At 39.2% G+C, this 18,771-nt stretch overlaps 1 protein-coding gene across 5 annotated transcripts in view; it reads right to left on the bottom strand.

Annotated features, from left to right (window-relative positions):
• LOC127635749 (polyubiquitin-like) overlaps positions 1-18,771 on the bottom strand; it is a 33,118-nt gene that overhangs the window by 11,691 nt on the left and 2,656 nt on the right. The window contains exons 1-2 of one of the 5 annotated variants that reach the window (XR_007969515.1): positions 1,363-1,429; positions 723-1,261 (exon numbers count right to left, since the gene is read on the bottom strand). The exons of 1 other annotated variant lie outside the window; for it this stretch is intronic. Coding sequence is in view for 1 of the 4 variants with exons in the window: in XM_052115983.1 (XP_051971943.1) it covers positions 10,318-10,779 (462 nt within the window). In the remaining 3 variants the exon portion in view is untranslated. Of the gene's footprint in view, positions 1-722; positions 1,262-1,362; positions 1,430-10,053; positions 10,787-10,887; positions 11,020-18,771 lie in introns of those variants that run through there. 3 more of the 5 variants (XM_052115983.1, XR_007969518.1, XR_007969517.1) reach the window with 3 other exon arrangements.

The following is an 18,771-nucleotide window of genomic DNA, read 5'->3' as shown; positions in this document are numbered from 1 at the left end:
GACAACTTGCCCCATCTCCCCTATTCACTGATTCAGATCAGGCATAACAAAATTTGGGACATAAACCCCAATTTATGACAGCCATTTTGTTTGGTGTAGCGTAGACTAGGGTCATAAATGAATGGGACAAAATATCAGAAAATAGCCCCAAAATGATTTTTTTCTGAACTCTATTCCAGGTATACATATTACTGCATGAAACACAATTTAATTGCTCAAAATAATTCATCTTAATAATACCGGTAGATTAAATGGAAGAATTTGACATTAGAAAACACATGCCCTCGTAAAGGTTAAAAATTAAAGTCAAATCCAGTTTGTTCATTAATGGAAATGTTCATTTTTTACACTAGACCATGTTTTGTGTGTAATAGTCAACAAAAACTACATTTTATAAAAAGTGGAGAACAATACATTGTAATGGTTCAAACATTTATTATTTAATTAAGGATGCAAAATCTAGAATGAAAGATCATTTGTACAAAAATAAAAGGTATTTGTAAAGTGCAAACACTGGAATTACATAAAGGCTTAATGGACAATAATGCATGTTTTACATCAGTTACAGTACATCAACAAAATATATATTTTAAATTCAGTACTCAGCTACTCTGTGTTATATATTATATATTTATGGCATTTAGAAGACAATATTATTTAGAACGACTTAAAAAGTGCTTTAGTTTTTCATGTTGTTTTTTTTTTTTTAAGAATTAACAGACCTATTTCATGCCTATTATATTTGACATGTTTAGTTCTTGTAGTCAGTTAGTCCTGGTCACACTTTATCCATTAACCTCCTCGGAGACGCAGAGTCATGTGAATGGTGCTTCCAGATGTGATGTTGTACTCCAGTAGCTTCATGCCAGACTCCAGTTGTCTCCCGTTGTAAATCAGTCTCTGCTGATCCACAGGGACACTTTCTTTGTTGTAGATCTTTTGCTGGAGCTGATCTACGGTTTCATTGACGTCGACATCGTATGTTTTTGTTTGGCCCTTCTCGTTCTTGACGAACACCTGAAGAGGAAGGATGAGGAGCATCACCGCGGACCCCGAGTGCAAACCGTAACTACTGAGTGTTCTGGAATCGTCATCAAGGCTGATTCGGTGTCCGTTATTTGCAGAAAGTTTCTGCTGTGAAGGTGGCACACTGAAGTCCCGTGAAATGAGCTGCTTCAGTTCACCAACTGTGGTGTTGTAGCCCACAGACAGAGATTTCGTTTCTCCATTAAATCCCTTTATTATTAGATCCATCACGAGCCTGTCAACATTTGATTAATAAAAAAAAAACATTAGTATACGATGGTAACTACATTAATATAGATTATTGTGCAATATTTCTCTATGCATTCTGCGACTTACCGAGCTGTTCAAACCTTCCGCTGATTGCTTTTCTGTCTCGAATAGGACTTGTAATTATGAAGTTACTGCAATTGATGTGTGATGTTGTTTGGGGTGGAGTCATTATTTATACGGCATGAATTTATGCCCCACCTGTTTCGTTTTCGAAGACTCACTCGCTAACTTTCGGTTTCCTTTCTGCAATTAATCGCTGACGTAATTCATGAGAAATCATCGCTCAGCAGAATGCACAACACAAGTATCTGGTTAAATCACAATACTGTACATATTTCGACAAACCATGCATTCAATTAAACAAAAATAAATGTTTGTGTTTGTACATTGTGTAGCACAGAGGTTTTCATCTTTTCAATGCCAGATATGATGATATTAATGTGAGGGACACCCTTCCAAAAAAATAAATAATAATAATAATAATAATAATAATTATTATTATTATTATTATTATTATTGGTAATAGCAACTTCACTGATTTTTTATCCATATTGACCTCATAATTGTTTTTTATACACGGCATAAAGCTTGCAGATTCCTAAACCAAATCTAATTCTCACAACTCGTGTTTTTGGAGTTTATTATTATTATTATTATTTATTTATTTATATATGTCTACTGGCATTTTTTAGCCAGCTGAACAATTAACACCAATTTCAACAACAATACAACCCATAGTTATTAAGTCCTCACTGCCTCGTTTTCATTCCCATCAAAAATCAAACTTGCCACCACTCTGAATAAGGTGAATTCATATGAAATGTTCTATTTCTGAGTTTCATGCAGGCACATAATAAAAGAACAGGAAATCGAATAATCATTTGGAATGCGAAGTTATTCCCCATGATCACGTGATTGATTGGGGAAAACCAGGTAATGTGCGTCACAGGGCGGGGCAAACATGCCTGCTCCATTCTGACAACAAGTGACTTTTCGAGGTTCTGCACTGGACAATGCGTGATGACGTAGACCTTATTCGTCTTTTTTCCGCCTTTGGTTACAGCTGGCACATGGAAATTGGAAGACAGACAATGGAAAGAGAGAGTTTAATACCACTAAAAAAATTAAAAAGAAGTTCCCAAAAAAACTACCCTACACTTTTCAAATTGTAAACCTCTTTTACATAGGAGTATAATATTTGCCAGACGCAGGCTATAGGGAAAGATGTCTTGCCCCAAATAGGGGTATTGCCCTAGTGGCGCAACATTGTCCATTTTTCATCATTTAATTCATTTTGTTTTAAATATGCTTATCAATAATGCACACTGTTCTTAAAGAGGCACTTTCTAGGCCTATACTTTTTGTATAATAAATTGGTCACATTCACCTTGAAAACTTTGACCACTTCGCCAAGCTCAAACAGATTTTGAAATGACTGTAACTGTGCATTTCAACAGGTTCTATGAGGGATATTGACTTGCAAGCACATATTGTATTAAATTAAATAAATATTGCTTGTTAATTGATAGATGTTGATGCGTTTAATTGTAGAGGAGTGTGGGCCAGTTGCTATGGGTTGTATATCAATAGTAAACATCTACATAATAAAGTAATGAGCCAATAGTCCAGCTCCAGCAGACATATTTGTATTGATGCATTCTTATACATCACATCCAAATGTTGGCTGCAGTGACGGCTGGTGATAATTATTTGGGGGCGCTTTTTTGTGGCCGAAAATAAATACAAAGCAGTACCAAAAAGCATGTTGACTGCTTGAACATAAATTTTGCTCTCCTTTGTTTCTGGCCAGCAAATTTCTCAATGACTCTCTGATTAAAGTCATTCATCTCAGTAACAAGTCTCTTTCCCATGGAGACAATGCCAGTGCATTCAGCCTCTCCTGGGTCATGGTGTTTCTGAGAAACGTTTTTATTCTTATCAAGGTTGAGAAACACCTCTCAGCTTCAGCCGTGGTCATGGGTGTGGTAATGAGAACTTTTAGGAGAGTCACAGTTTAGGAAAAGTCTTCTTCGAGATTATTCTCCATAAACTTTGATTTGATTTGATTTGAAACAGCTGGAATAGGTCCACAGCACCATGGCAGGCTTTGAATTCTTCCTTGCTGTAGATGAGACTGAGCTCTGTCTTCAGCTTGCTTCCACTGAGAATCGGGTACGCTTTCATGGTGCTGCTCAATGCATCTTCAGGAAAGGTATCCTTGTACTCATCAAACAGCCCCTGCAACAAGTTGGCACAGACAAGGTGGTCTGTGAAGGAGAAACGCTCCCTAGTGTGTCCCAGGATGGTGTCACAGACCTATAGAGTTAATTAAATATATATATGTATAAAAGTAAGGTAGTAACCTGGAGTAGGCCACTAGTTGTCACAGTTGCAATGACTTTCAAAATAAAAATAGAGCCATTTGAGTTTTTGTCCCATACAAGACAGTAGTTTTTGGTGGCTATATATTTCATTTAATCATTTATTTTTATGTTGCCAATTTATTATTTTTGGGATGCTGTTGTATAATATTAAAATTATAATTTTTGTAAGGATTTATACCAAACAAAAATGTTTTCTTGAGTCTGTAGAATATGATATGTGGGCAGGACATCTCTGCAGCACAACAATAATGTAAAATGGTAATTTGACTAATTTCTATAACAAACTCACCTCTGCTGTGATTCTTTCGCGCTCTACTGGACTGAGCGCCCGGTGCATCTGTATTGGACAAGAACCACTGCTTTGCTCACCAATGTTTCTTTTTTTTTTTTTTTTTTTTTTAGCGAACGCCTTGTGAAAGGTTTTTTTTTGTAAATCAATGACAGAGTTTGGTTTAGCTTCTGCCATTATCTCTGCGAAAGTGATCATCCTAGCAAAGTTTTGGCAGAGTCGCCTGCGCACTCGCAGAGCATAGAGCATTAAGTTGAATGACAGGTAACGAGAACCAATCAGATTGGATAAAATAACATGTATCCAATTCTGATTCGCCAGGGACGCAGCGACCTGCGCCCGGAGGAGAATCTTTAAGAAACCAATTAGAGACCAGCTTCAGGTCACATGCTGCCCGAAAATTTAAGGACTCAGATAGACATCCATTTGTCCGGCGTCCCTCGCCCATTAAACCGCATGAAACATATTGAAAAACATAGAAAATAGTTAACCGATTAAAGCCAGTTTTTATTAAATGCTGAGGCTCTTACTACCAGCCTGCAGATTGTACGAGTAAACTATTTAATTTTTTTTTTTATTATTTCCATTTTTATATAATTTTTGTATTCATGTATATTTCTGGAATTTTGATGGGGGCGGCGCCCCAGCACCCTCTATTGACAAGCCGCCACTGGTTGGCTATATGAAAATATCTGTTTGAAAAATATCAGTCAGTGTGATAGTGGTTTTCATTTGGCATAGCATTGCTCTTTGTTTACCATGCATTCGACATCAAGTTGACAAAGCACAATGCATGATTTTAGTTCATTTTATTATTTTATTTACAAGATAAAATATGAAAGTACATGAAAAGTACAAATTTATAGAGTCCAGAAAGGCAAAACTATGCTTATTCCATTTTTTAATACAGTAAGTTGTTGCCTCACCATAATTCATAAAATAATTTTTACAACATTCTGCTAAAACTGAGTGTTACAGGTCTATAAATTACACTATTTTTACATTTACAGCAGACATTCTTATCCAGATCGACAAACAAAAAGTGCTTTAGTTTTTCTCTGATTGAACAGATCGATTTCAGTATGACTGTGGCACGTTTAATCATTGTAACAATCTAACTCATAACAACAACAAAAAATATTTTCCAGCTGATTTAATCCATTAATTTCCTCGAAGACGCAGAGTCATGTGAATGGCGCTTCCAGATGTGATGTTTTACTCCATGCTAGACTCCAGTAGTTCACCATTGTAAATCAGTCTCTGCTGATCCACATTGACTCTTCCTTTGTTGTAGATCTTTTGCTGGAGCTGATCTACGGTTTCATTGACGTCGACGTCGTAAGTTTTTGTTTGGCCCTTCTCGTGCTTGATGAACACCTGAAGAGGTCCAAGGTTTGTGATGAGGAGCATCACCGCGGAGCCCGAGTGCAAACCGTAACTACTGAGTGTTCTGGAATCGTCATCAAGGCTGATTCGGTGTCCGTTATTTGCAGAAAGTTTCTGCTGTGAAAGGTGATCTCTGAAGACCTCCGAAATACTCTTCTTGAGCTCACCTACTGTGGCATTGCTGTCCACAGTCAGACGTTTCTTATCACTATTCAACCGTGTTAGGAATGCTGCATGTAGGCTTGAGGACTGCAGATGTGGCCAGGGCAATAAATTGCTATGTCTGTACTGTGAGACACATAAGAGACAGGAAGGACAGTTGATCGTCCTCACAGTGGCAGACAACGTGTAACAAAACCTGCACAGGATCGTTACATCCGCATATCACACCTGCGGGAAAGGTACAGGATGGCAACAAAAACTGCCCAAGTTACACCAGGAACACACAATCCCTCCATCACTACTCAGAATGTCCGCAATAGGCTGAGAGAGGCTGGACTGAGGGTTGTAGGCCTGTTGTAAGGCAGGTCCTTACCAGACATCACCGGCAACAACGTTGCCTATTGGCACAAACCCACCTTAGCTGGACCAGGCAGGACTGGCAAAATGTGCTCTTCACTGACGAGTTGAGGTTTTGTCTCTCAGGGGCAATGGTCTGACTCACATTTATCGTTGAAGGAATGAGCATTACACCGAGGCCTATCCTCTAGAGCGGGATTGATTTGGAGGTGGAGGTTCCATCATGGTCTGGGGCGGTGTGTCACAGCATCATCTGACTGAACTTGTTGTCATTGCAGGCAATCTCAACTCTATGCGTTACAGGGAAGACATCCTCCTCCATCATGTGGTACCCGTCCTGCAGGCTCATCATGACATTGCCCTGTAACATGACAATGCCACCAGCCACACTGCTCGTTCTCTGCATGATTTCCTGAAAGACAGGAGTGTCAGTGTTCTGCCATGGCCAGCGAAGAGGCCGGATCTGGCATGTCTGGAACCTGTTGGATTGGAGGGTGAGGGTCAGGGCCATTCCCCCAGAAATGTCCAGGAACTTGCAAGTGTGTTGGTGGAAGAGTGGGGTAACATCTCACAGCAAGAACTGGCAAATCTGGTACAGTCCATGAGGATGAGATGTACAGCAGTACTTAATGCAGCTGGTGGCCACACCAGACACTGACTGCTGCTTTTGATTTTGACCCCGTTCGGACACATTGTGCAATTACTGTTAGCATGTCAGTGAAACTTGTTCATCTTATGTCTTTGTTGTTGAGTCTATTTATTTTCATACAAATATTTACACATTAAGTTTTGCTGAAAATAAAAGCATTTGAAAGTGTGAGGACGTTTCATTGTTTTTTTGCAGAGATTTTGTAGTCTAATTGTTATATATTTGGCTGACACTCTCTTATTCAGGAGACAATCATTTTCTGTTTGTCAGGTTGTGAAAGAATCGAAGTGGGCTGTTCATCATGATGCTCAACTGTGACCAGAATCCTGTTGATATAAAGAGTACTGCTACTGGTCACTAAACTTCACCTGTTTGCTGACCTACAGCTTTTAGTGTCCCAGCTCATGTGGTGATTTCTGATTGGTGTGTTGTTGACTGAGGTCTCCATTTCTGTATAAATCAACATGATGGGCAATGTTGTGCAGTTCCATACCATGCTATTTGACCTCAAAAAACATGTCCTTCTTACACATGTCACACCGCTCAAATGTCTCTGTGCCAATTCCAATTGACACCAAACAAATAGGTAGTCAAACTGAAATTGTTTTATATTGTGCAGGTCACTGGGTTTGACCAAGTCAAGTTTTTAAATGAAAGTCATTGACATTAAAGCCGTTTGTCAGCATTTTATTAATGATCAAAAAATGTTCTCTTCAATACTCTGCTTATGCCTGTGATTTGCTTTCAATGATCTTGATAACTTGTTATATTGTATTTTATAGTTCTAATGCATAGCATATGCTGGCAATATACAGTGCATGGCTGTACTGATATCAAAAACTTGGTCTATGCAAGGCAACAAACTTCAGACCTTCAAAACAAACTTAAAACAAGTTACTGGCCTGCAGTGAAGATGAACTGGAAGGTTTGGACACTGTTTCAGTTTGTCAACATCAACTATATACCTGTTCAGGTAAACATAGGAATCATACACTAATATCTTCCTTTATACCATGCACACTCTGATCCAGTATTATCCAGTATCTTACTTTCTCTTTCTCTCTCTGAGATAGTTTTGAGTTGTGTTTGTCAATCTGGTTGACTTATTCTGGTATGCTCACCTTGCCTCTGTCAGGAAATGAAACCAAACCTGATTAACACTGACATGAAACCAACTACAGTGGGCCTAGATTGTGCCTTTAAACTGTTGTGTATCAGAAATAAACAAGCAACATATTCCAGTATAACTGGCAGGAAATATTTGTCTATATTGTCAATATTTGAAACATTTTCTATAATAAATAACATTGATGTATGTCAGTAAAGACATTTTAATTGTTCTGTAATAAATCAAGAAACAAGAAACCCCTTAAGATTTTTCTTCTTTTACTCATGGGCAGGGCCGTGGGAAGTAGGGGTGCTGCATGTGCTGCAGCACCCCCCGTTGGAAAATGTAGACATTACAGCACTCTCTGACAGATGCAAAAAATAAATAAATAAACATATTAAAAAATATTTTAAATGCTCCTGGTTGTTATTAACCTAAGAGGTTTTAAGCATGAGGAAGTTTTGAGGAAGTTTTGAGCAAAACTAAGCAATTATTAATAATTAAAATAACGCAAAGCATCATTGTCAATGTCAACTGTCGTCACGTTGCAACCGTTGCAACAGTGAAGGTATCTAGAGAAGAGACTCACACACTTGTCCCTAATGAATGTCCACACAGACATTTTGAACGCTTTGGACATCCATTCCCTCATGAGAGACTTTATATACTCAACTCCTGAGCGCCAAGCCACATTTGGAGTAATGTAACGGGCTCCCTGCTCAAGTAAAGCGTTTGGTTTATTATGAGCTTACGATGAGCAGTTTAACGTCACATAAATTACGCATTAATTTCACACTGATAATTTTGCTGCAAAAATGTATTTGGTTATATTATTGTGTGCTGTGCAAATTCGGCTTTTGAAAAAGTGAAAATGTGCCTATATTTGGATATTTTCGTGTGCGCTTTCAGCCTGTGGACAGTTTTAATTATGCATAGGCTGAATTATTCTCATTAGCTGTGTTCTGTGAGTGTGTGTCTGCGCACTGACAGAGAGGAAGTTTAAATAATATATATGTGCTGTTAAAAATATAAATATCTGCTTTTGTTGTGAATATGTTCTTGTCCGCTGCCTGTCAGCTGCCTGTGCGCAACAACCTTTTGGACATGTTTAACTGTCTTGGCTATTTGTATGTGTCTGGCTGTGTGCAACGGAGTCTGGTTACAAGATAAATATGTTTGGTTCTTATTGGTGTGAGTTTACTTTATTATTAGACTATTATTAAGAGGTGTCCACCTGACGCAAAAAAAATGCACCTCCCACTACAGCACCCCCAACTTAAAACCTCTTCCCACGGCCATGCTCATGAGTTTACTTAAGTTAAGTTAAAACTAGCCCCTATCCCTTGATTCATTATGCCCAAATTGAGTGCACCACATCCTGTACAACAATGCCATTCTATAGTTTGCTATAAGTTGCTCTCAGTGGCAGGCTAGCACCTTGCATGCCATTGGTATGAGTGTGAGTGTGATTGTGTGTGTGAATGGGTGGATGGGACACAGTGTAAAGCGCTTTGGTAACCTCTAAGGTTAAAAAAAATGTGCTATATAAGTGCAGACCATTTACCATTTACCAGTTTGTGGAAACACTGAAAATGATGTCAGGATTTTGGATTGTTTTATTCAGTTAATAAAAGAACATGACAATGACCTGCTGTGGGGGCATGTTGTCACAAAGGGTCAACGTGTGTTAAATGAACTGTAACATTTCATGTGTACAATGACCATGGAAATTTTGTAGCCCTTTCTTGTAGGCAAGATTTTAAGCTATGGACCTACAAATAAATATTATTTTTTTTAAATATAAACATATCCTGAGAAATGTGCACTGAAGTGTGACAGCTTGCCCCATCTCCCCTATTCACTGATTCAGATCAGGCATAACAAAATTTGGGACATAAACCCCAATTTATGACAGCCATTTTGTTTGGTGTAGCGTAGACTAGGGTCATAAATGAATGGGGCAAAATTGCCTCCGAAAGTAACAAAAATGCTCCCAAAATTCAAAATGTAGGTGCAGAAAATGTCCCCACAATAAATTTTTCTGAATTCTATTCCAGGTATACATATTACTGCATGAAACACAATATAATTACTCAAAAGAATACATCTTAATAATACCGGTAGATTAAATGGATGAATTTGACATTAGAAAACACATGCCCTCGTAAAGGTTAAAAAAGTAGTCAAATCCAGTTTGTTCATTAATGGAAATGTTCATTTCTGACACTAGCGTAGAATTGATAATGTTTTGTGTGTAGCAGTCACTAAAAACTACATTTTATAAAAAGTGGAGAACAATACATTGTAATGGTTCAAACATGTATTATTTAATTAAGGATGCAAAATCTAGAATGAAAGATCATTTGTACAAAAATAAAAGGTATTTGTAAAGTGCAAACACTGGAATTACATAAAGGCTTAATGGACAATAATGCATGTTTTACATCAGTTACAGTACATCAACAAAATATATATTTTAAATTCAGTACTCAGCTACTCTGTGTTATATATTATATATTTATGGCATTTAGAAGACAATATTATTTAGAACGACTTAAAAAGTGCTTTAGTTTTTCATGTTGTTTTCATGTTTTGTTTTTTTAAGAATTAACAGACCTATTTCATGCCTATTATATTTGACATGTTTAGTTCTTGTAGTCAGTTAGTCCTGGTCACACTTTATCCATTAACCTCCTCGGAGACGCAGAGTCATGTGAATGGTGCTTCCAGATGTGATGTTGTACTCCAGTAGCTTCATGCCAGACTCCAGTTGTCTCCCGTTGTAAATCAGTCTCTGCTGATCCACAGGGACACTTTCTTTGTTGTTGATCTTTTGCTGGAGCTGATCTACGGTTTCATTGACGTCGACATCGTATGTTTTTGTTTGGCCCTTCTCGTTCTTGACGAACACCTGAAGAGGAATGATGAGGAGCATCACCGCGGACCCCGAGTGCAAACCGTAACTACTGAGTGTTCTGGAATCGTCATCAAGGCTGATTCGGTGTCCGTTATTTGCAGAAAGTTTCTGCTGTGAAGGTGGCACACTGAAGTCCCGTGAAATGAGCTGCTTCAGTTCACCAACTGTGGTGTTGTAGCCCACAGACAGAGATTTCGTTTCTCCATTAAATCCCTTTATTATTAGATCCATCACGAGCCTGTCAACATTTGATTAATAAAAAAAAAACATTAGTATACGATGGTAACTTCATTAATATAGATTATTGTGCAATATTTCTCTATGCATTCTGCGACTTACCGAGCTGTTCAAACCTTCCGCTGATTGCTTTTCTGTCTCGAATAGGACTTGTAATTATGAAGTTACTCCAATTGATGTGTGATGTTGTTTGGGGTGGAGGCATTATTTATACGGCATGAATTTATGCCCCACCTGTTTCGTTTTCGAAGACTCACTCGCTAACTTTCGGTTTCCTTTCTGCAATTAATCGCTGATGTAATTCATGAGAACTCATCGCTCAGCAGAATGCACAACACAAGTATCTGGTTAAATCACAATACTGTACATATTTCGACAAACCATGCATTCAATTAAACAAAAATAAATGTTTGTGTTTGTACATTGTGTAGCACAGAGGTTTTCATCTTTCAATGCCAGATATGATGATATTAATGTGAGAGACACTCTTCCAAAAAATAAAAATAATAATAATTGGTAATAGCAACTTCACTGATTTTTTATCCATATTGACCTCATAATTGTTTTTATGCACGGCATTAATCGTGCATATTCCTAAACCACATCTAATTCTCACAACTCGTGTTTTTGGAGTTTGTTATTATTATTATTATTATTATTTATTTTTGTCTACTGGAATTTTTTAGCCAGCTGAACAATTAACACCAATTTCAACAACAATACAACCCATAGAAGAGACTGTACCCAGCAAACATGCGACGTCAGATAGACGTTCATATCGTGTCTGTATAACGTCTGTCAGTTCAGACCCACTTTTGTACGTCAGTGGACGTGCAAAACAGGTTAAAAATCTGAACGTCTGACTAGGGACACCTATGGACGTCTGTGGACGTGCGAAACTGGTTCCATATCTGAACGTCTGACTAGGGAATCCTATTGACGTCTGTGGACGTGCAAAACTGGTTCAATATCTGAACGTCTGACTAGGGAATCCTATGGACGTCTGTGGACGTGCGAAACTGGTTCAATATGTGGACATCTGACTAGGGAATCCTATGGACGTCTGTGGACGTGCGAAACTGGTTCCATATCTGAACGTCTGACTAGGGAATCCTATGGACGTCTGTGGACGTGTGAAACTGGTTCAATATCTGAACGTCTGACTAGGGAATCCTATGGACGTCTGTGGACGTGCGAAACTGGTTCAATATCTGGACGTCTGACTAGGGACACCTATGGACGTCTGTGGACGTGCAAAACTGGTTCAATATCTGAACGTCTGACTAGGACCCTTTATGAACGTCTGTGGACGTGCGAAACTGGTTCAATATCTGGATGTCTGACTAGGACCATTTGTGGACGTCTATGGACGTGCGAAACTGGTTCAATATCTGAACGTCTGATTAGGACCCTTTATGAACGTCTGTGGACGTGCAAAACTGGTTCAATATCTGAACGTCTGACTAGGACCCTTTATGAACGTCTGTGGACGTGCAAAACTGGTTCAATATCTGGACGTCTGACTAGGACCCTTTATGAACGTCTGTGGACGTGCAAAACTGGTTCAATATCTGAACGTCTGACTAGGGACACCTATGGACGTCTGTGGACGTGCAAAACTGGTTCAATATCTGAACGTCTGACTAGGACCCTTTATGAACGTCTGTGGACGTGCAAAACTGGTTCAATATCTGAACGTCTGACTAGGGACACCTATGGACGTCTGTGGACGTGCAAAACTGGTTCAATATCTGAACGTCTGACTAGGACCCTTTATGAACGTCTGTGGACGTGCGAAACTGGTTCAATATCTGAACGTCTGACTAGGGACACCTATGGGCGTCTATGGACGTGCGAAACTGGTTCAATATCTGAACGTCTGACTAGGACCCTTTATGAACGTCTGTGGACGTGCGAAACTGGTTCAATATCTGAACGTCTGACTAGGGACACCTATGGACGTCTATGGACGTGCGAAACTGGTTCAATATATGAACGTCTGACTAGGGAATCCTATGGACGTCTGTGGACGTGGGAAATTGGTTCAATATCTGAACGTCTGACTAGAACCCTTTATGAACGTCTGTGGATGTGCGAAACTGGTTCAATATCTGAACGTCTGACTAGGGACACCTATGGACGTCTATGGACGTGCGAAACTGGTTCAATATCTGAACGTCTGACTAGGACCCTTTATGAACGTCTGTGGACGTGCGAAACTGGTTCAATATCTGAACGTCTGACTAGGGACACCTATGGACGTCTATGGACGTGCGAAACTGGTTCAATATCTGAACGTCTGACTAGGGAATCTTATGGACGTCTGTGGACGTGCGAAATTGGTTCAATATCTGAACGTCTGATTAGGACCCTTTATGAACGTCTGTGGATGTGCGAAACTGGTTCAATATCTGAACGTCTGATTAGGACCCTTTATGAACGTCTGTGGACGTGCGAAACTGGTTCAATATCTGAACGTCTGACTAGGGAATCCTATGGATGTCTATGGACGTGCAAAACTGATTCAATATCTGAACGTCTGACTAGGGACACCTATGGACGTCTATGGACGTGCAAAACTGATTCAATATCTGAACGTCTGACTAGGGACACCTATGGGCGTCTATGGACGTGCGAAACTGGTTCAATATCTGAACGTCTGACTAGGGAATCCTATGGACGTCTGTGGACGTGCGAAATTGGTTCAATATCTGGACTTCTGACTAGGGAATCCTTTGGACGTCTGTGGACGTGCGAAACTGGTTCAATATCTGAACGTCTGACTAGGGAATCCTATGGACGTCTGTGGACGTGTGAAACTGGTTCAATATCTGAACGTCTGACTAGGGAATCCTATGGACGTCTGTGGACGTGCGAAACTGGTTCAATATCTGGACGTTTGACTAGGGACCCCTATGGATGTCTGTGGACGTGCGAAACTGGTTCAATGTCTGGACGTTTGACTAGGGACCCCTATGGACGTCTGTGGACGTGCAAAACTGGTTCAATATCTGGACGTTTGACTAAGGACCCTTACTGTGGATGTTTGTGGACGTGGAAGTAAGCCAGGACTCCTTTAAGACAGATGACTATTTCAGTATCTGAACGAATCTGAAACATGTCATTGTGAAATGTATAAGAAATAGAAACTTTCTGGAAAATGTCTGAAAAATTTGTATTTTGGAAATTTTGCCCAATTTAAATTGCAAAAGTGCAACACATTCAGTGCATGTACATGTAATTTCCAGCATTAAAATCAATTCAGTAGAATTACAATCAAGCGGTGCAGAGCACACTTCATGATTCTCTGGATCTTGGGTTGAGCCCACAATAGGCCTAAAATTTTACAGATTTTTGGAGTGAGATCATATGCATTTTTTTATTAAATGCTTAGTACATATCTCACTATTTACCACACTGCAATTATTAATATTAGTTTGACCATGTCATTGGAGGACACGGAATCATGTACTGATGAATAAATATAGCAAATGTTTATTGTAAGATTAGGGTTAGGTTAACCCTAACCCTAGCACAAAATATTTCATTATACAGCAAAGTTACAGCATACAGCAAGTAGGAAAATCAGAAGCTAAATCGATAATAAAGAAGTTATTAGAATGTGGCAGGAACATTGGAATAGAGGAAAGGGAAATTAACTATTTTATAAACTCAGGTTGGGTAAAGAGTGTATGCAGAATTGCAAGATTACGGTTAGGACACACTGCAAACTCTGCATGATACTGGTTTATTTAAGAATTTTAATGTACAGCAGAGCATGTTGTTATGATGTGCAATAAATATGATAGTCAAGAGGAAAATTGAGCACGAGACTTGCATTTCAATATGTATATAGACTGCATATAGCACTTATAGGCTACTTGCATATAGCTTGCATATAGCACTAGCATATAGCTTGCATATTGCATAGCTTGCATATAGCACTAGCATATAGCTTGCATATAGCACTAGCATATAGCTTGCATAGCACAGAACTTGCATATTGTTGTCCTACTGCTACTTAAGTCCTCACTGCCTCGTTTTCATTCCCATCAAAAATCAAACTTGCCACCTCTGAATAAGGTGAATTCATATGAAATGTTTTATTTCTGAGTTTCATGCAGGCACATAATAAAAGAACAGGAAATCGAATCATCATTTGGAATGCGAAGTTATTCCCCATGATCACGTGATTGATTGGGGAAATCCAGGTAAAGTGCGTCACAGGGCGGGGCAAACATGCCTGCTCCATTCTGACAACAAGTGACTTTTCGAGGTTCTGCACTTTTCGAGGTTCTGCACTGGACTTTCGTCTTTTCTCCGCCTTTGGTTACAGCTGGCACATGGAAATTGGAAACCAGACAATGGAAAGAGAGAGTTTAATACCACTAAATAATTAAAGAGATGTTCCCAAAAAAACTACCCTACACTTCTCAAATTGTAAACCACTTTTACATAGGAGTATAATATTTGCCAGACGCAGGCTATAGGGAAAGATGTCTTGCCCCAAATGGGGTATTGCCCCAGTGGCGCAACATTGTCCATTTTTCATAATTTAATACATTTTGTTTTAAATATGCTTATCAATAATGCACACTGTTCTTAAAGAGGCACTTTCTAGGCCTATACTTTTTGTATAATCAATTGGTCACATTCACCTTGAAAACTTTGACCACTTCGCCATGCTCAAACAGATTTTGAAATGACTGTAACTGTACATTTCAAAAGGTTCTATGGAGGATATTGACTTGCAAGCACATATTGTATTAAATTAAATAAGTATTGCTTGTTAATTTATAGATGTTGATGCGTTCAATTGTAGAGGAGTCTGGGCCAGTTGGAATGGGTTGTATATCAATTGTAAACATCTACATAATAAAGTAATGAGCCACTAGTCCAGCTCCAGCATACATATTTGTATTGATGCATTATACATCACATCCAAATGTTGGCTATGCGAAAATATCTGTTTGAAAATATCCGTCAGTGTGACAGTGGTTTTCATTTGGCATAACATTGCTCTTTGTTAACCAGGCATTCGACATCAAGTTGACAAAGCACAATGCATGATTTTAGTTCATTTTATTATTTTATATGCAAGGCAAAATATAATAAAACATCATTCATAAAAAGTACAAATATATAGAGTCAAGAAAGGCAAAACTATGCTTAATCCATTTTTTAATACAGTAAGTTGTTGCATCACCATAATTCATAAAATATATTTTAACAACATTCTGCTAAAACTGAGTGTTACAGGTCTATAAATTACACTATTTTCACATTTCCAGCAGACACTCTTATCCAGATGAAGGGTGATCTCTGAAGACCTCTGATATATGCTTCTTGAGCTCACCAACTGTGGCATTGCTGTCCAAAATCAGACATTTCTTATCACCATTCAACCGTGTTACTTCCTGTTCCATGTGCCTTAGGAATGCTGCATGGATGCTTGAGGACTGCAGATTTTGCCAGGGCAATAAATTGCTATGTCTGTACTGTAAGACACCTAAGAGACAGGAAGGACAGCTGATCGTCCTTGCAGTGGCAGACAACGTGTAACAACTCCTGCACAGGATCGTTACATCCGTATATCACACCTGCGGGAAAGGTACAGGATGGCAACAAAAACTGCCCAAGTTACACCAGGAACACACAATCCCTCCATCACTACTCAGACTGTCCGCAATAGGCTGAGAGAGGCTGGACTGAGGGTTGTAGGCCTGTTGTAAGGCAGGTCCTTACCAGACATCACCGGCAACAACGTTGCCTATTGGCACAAACCCACCTTCGCTGGACCAGGCAGGACTGGCAAAATGTGCTCTTCACTGACGAGTTGAGGTTTTGTCTCTCAGGGGCGATGGTCTGACTCACATTTATCGTTGAAGGAATGAGCATTACACCGAGGCCTATCCTCTAGAGCAGGATTGATTTGGAGGTGGAGGTTCCATCATGGTCTGGGTAGGTGTGTCACAGCATCATCTGACTGAACTTGTTGTCATAACAGGCAATCTCAACTCTATGCGTTACAGGGAAGACATCCTCCTCCCTCATGTGGTACCCTTCCTGCAGGCTCATCATGACATTGCCCTACAACATGACAATGCCACCAGCCACACTGCTCGTTCTCTGCATGATTTCCTGAAAGACAGGAGTGTCAGTGTTCTGCCATGGCCAGCGAAGAGGCCGGATCTGGCATGTCTGGAACCTGTTGGATTGGAGGGTGAGGGTCAGGGCCATTCCCCCAGAAATGTCCAGGAACTTGCAAGTGTGTTGGTGGAAGAGTGGGGTAACATCTCACAGCAAGAACTGGCAAATCTGGTACAGTCCATGAGGATGAGATGTACAGCAGTACTTAATGCAGCTGGCCACACCAGACACTGACTGCTGCTTTTGATTTTGACCACCCCCCCCCCCCATTGTTCAGGGACACATTATTCAATTTCTGTTAGTCACATGTCAGTGAAACTTGTTCATCTTATGTCTTTGTTGTTGAGTCTATTTATTTTCATAGAAATATTTATACATTAAGTTTTGCTGAAAATAAAAGCATTTGAAAGTGAGAGGACTTTTCATTGTTTTTTTGCAGAGATTTTGTAGCCTAATTGTTATATATTTGGCTGACACTCTCTTATTCAGGAGACAATCATTTTCTGTTTGTCAGGTTGTGAAAGAATCGAAGTGGGCTGTTCATCATGACGCTCAACTGTGACCAGAATCCTGTTGATATAAAGAGTACTGCTACTGGTCACTAAACTTCACCTGTTTGCTGACCTCCAGCTTTTAGTGTCCCAACTGATGTGGTGATTTCTGATTGGTGTGTTGTTGACTGAGGTCTCCATTTCTGTATAAATCAACATGATGGGCAATGTTGTGCTGTTCCATACCATGCTATTTGACCTCAAAAAACATGTCCTTCTTACACATGTCACACCGCTCAAATGTCTCTGTGCCAATTCCAATTGACACCAAACAAATAGGTAGTCAAACTGAAATTGTTTTATATTGTGCAGGTCACTGGGTTTGACCAAGTCAAGTTTTTAAATGAAAGTCATTGACATTAAAGCCGTTTGTCAGCATTTTATTAATGATCAAAAAATCTTATCTTCAATACTCTGCTTATGCCTGTGATTTGCTTTCAATGATCTTGATAACTTGTTGTTATTGTATTTTATAGTTCTAATGCATAGCATATGCTGGCAATATACAGTGCATGGCTGTACTGATATCAAAAACTTGGTCTATGCAAGGCAACAAACTTCAGACCTTCAAAACAAACTTAAAACAAGTTACTGGCCTGCAGTGAAGATGAACTGGAAGGTTTGGACACTGTTTCAGTTTGTCAACATCAACTATATACCTGTTCAGGTAAACATAGGAATCATACACTAATATCTTCCTTTATACCATGCACACTCTGATCCAGTATTATCCAGTATCTTACATTCTCTTTCTCTCTCTGAGATAGTTTTGAGTTGTGTTTGTCAATCTGGTTGACTTATTCTGGTATGCTCACCTTGCCTCTGTCAGGAAATGAAACCAAACCTGATTAACACTGACATGAAACCAACTATAGTGGGCCTAGATTGTGCCTTTAAACTGTTGTGTATCAGAAATAAACAAGCAACATATTCCAGTATAACTGGCAGGAAATATTTGTCTATATTGTCAATATTTGAAACATTTCCTATAATAAGTAACAGTGATGTATATCAGTAAAGACATTTTAATTGTTCTGTAATAAATCAAGAAGCAAGAAACCCCTTAATTTTTTTTTTTCTTTTACTTAAGGGTTTACTTAACTTAAAGGTTTTTTTTAGCAACTAGCCCCTATCTCTTGATTCCTTTTTCCCAAATTGAGTGCACCACATCCTGTACAACAATGCCATTCTATAGTTTGCTATAAGTTGCTCTCAGTGGCAGGCTAGCACCTTGCATGCCATTGGTATGAGTGTGAGTGTGAATGTGTGTGTGAATGGGTGGATG

Source organism: Xyrauchen texanus, chromosome 4 (assembly GCF_025860055.1).
Source record: "Xyrauchen texanus isolate HMW12.3.18 chromosome 4, RBS_HiC_50CHRs, whole genome shotgun sequence".
NCBI lineage: Eukaryota > Metazoa > Chordata > Actinopteri > Cypriniformes > Catostomidae > Xyrauchen > Xyrauchen texanus.
The sequence above is the reverse complement of the archived record's forward strand: the minus strand, read 5'-3'. Positions and strand labels throughout refer to the sequence as shown.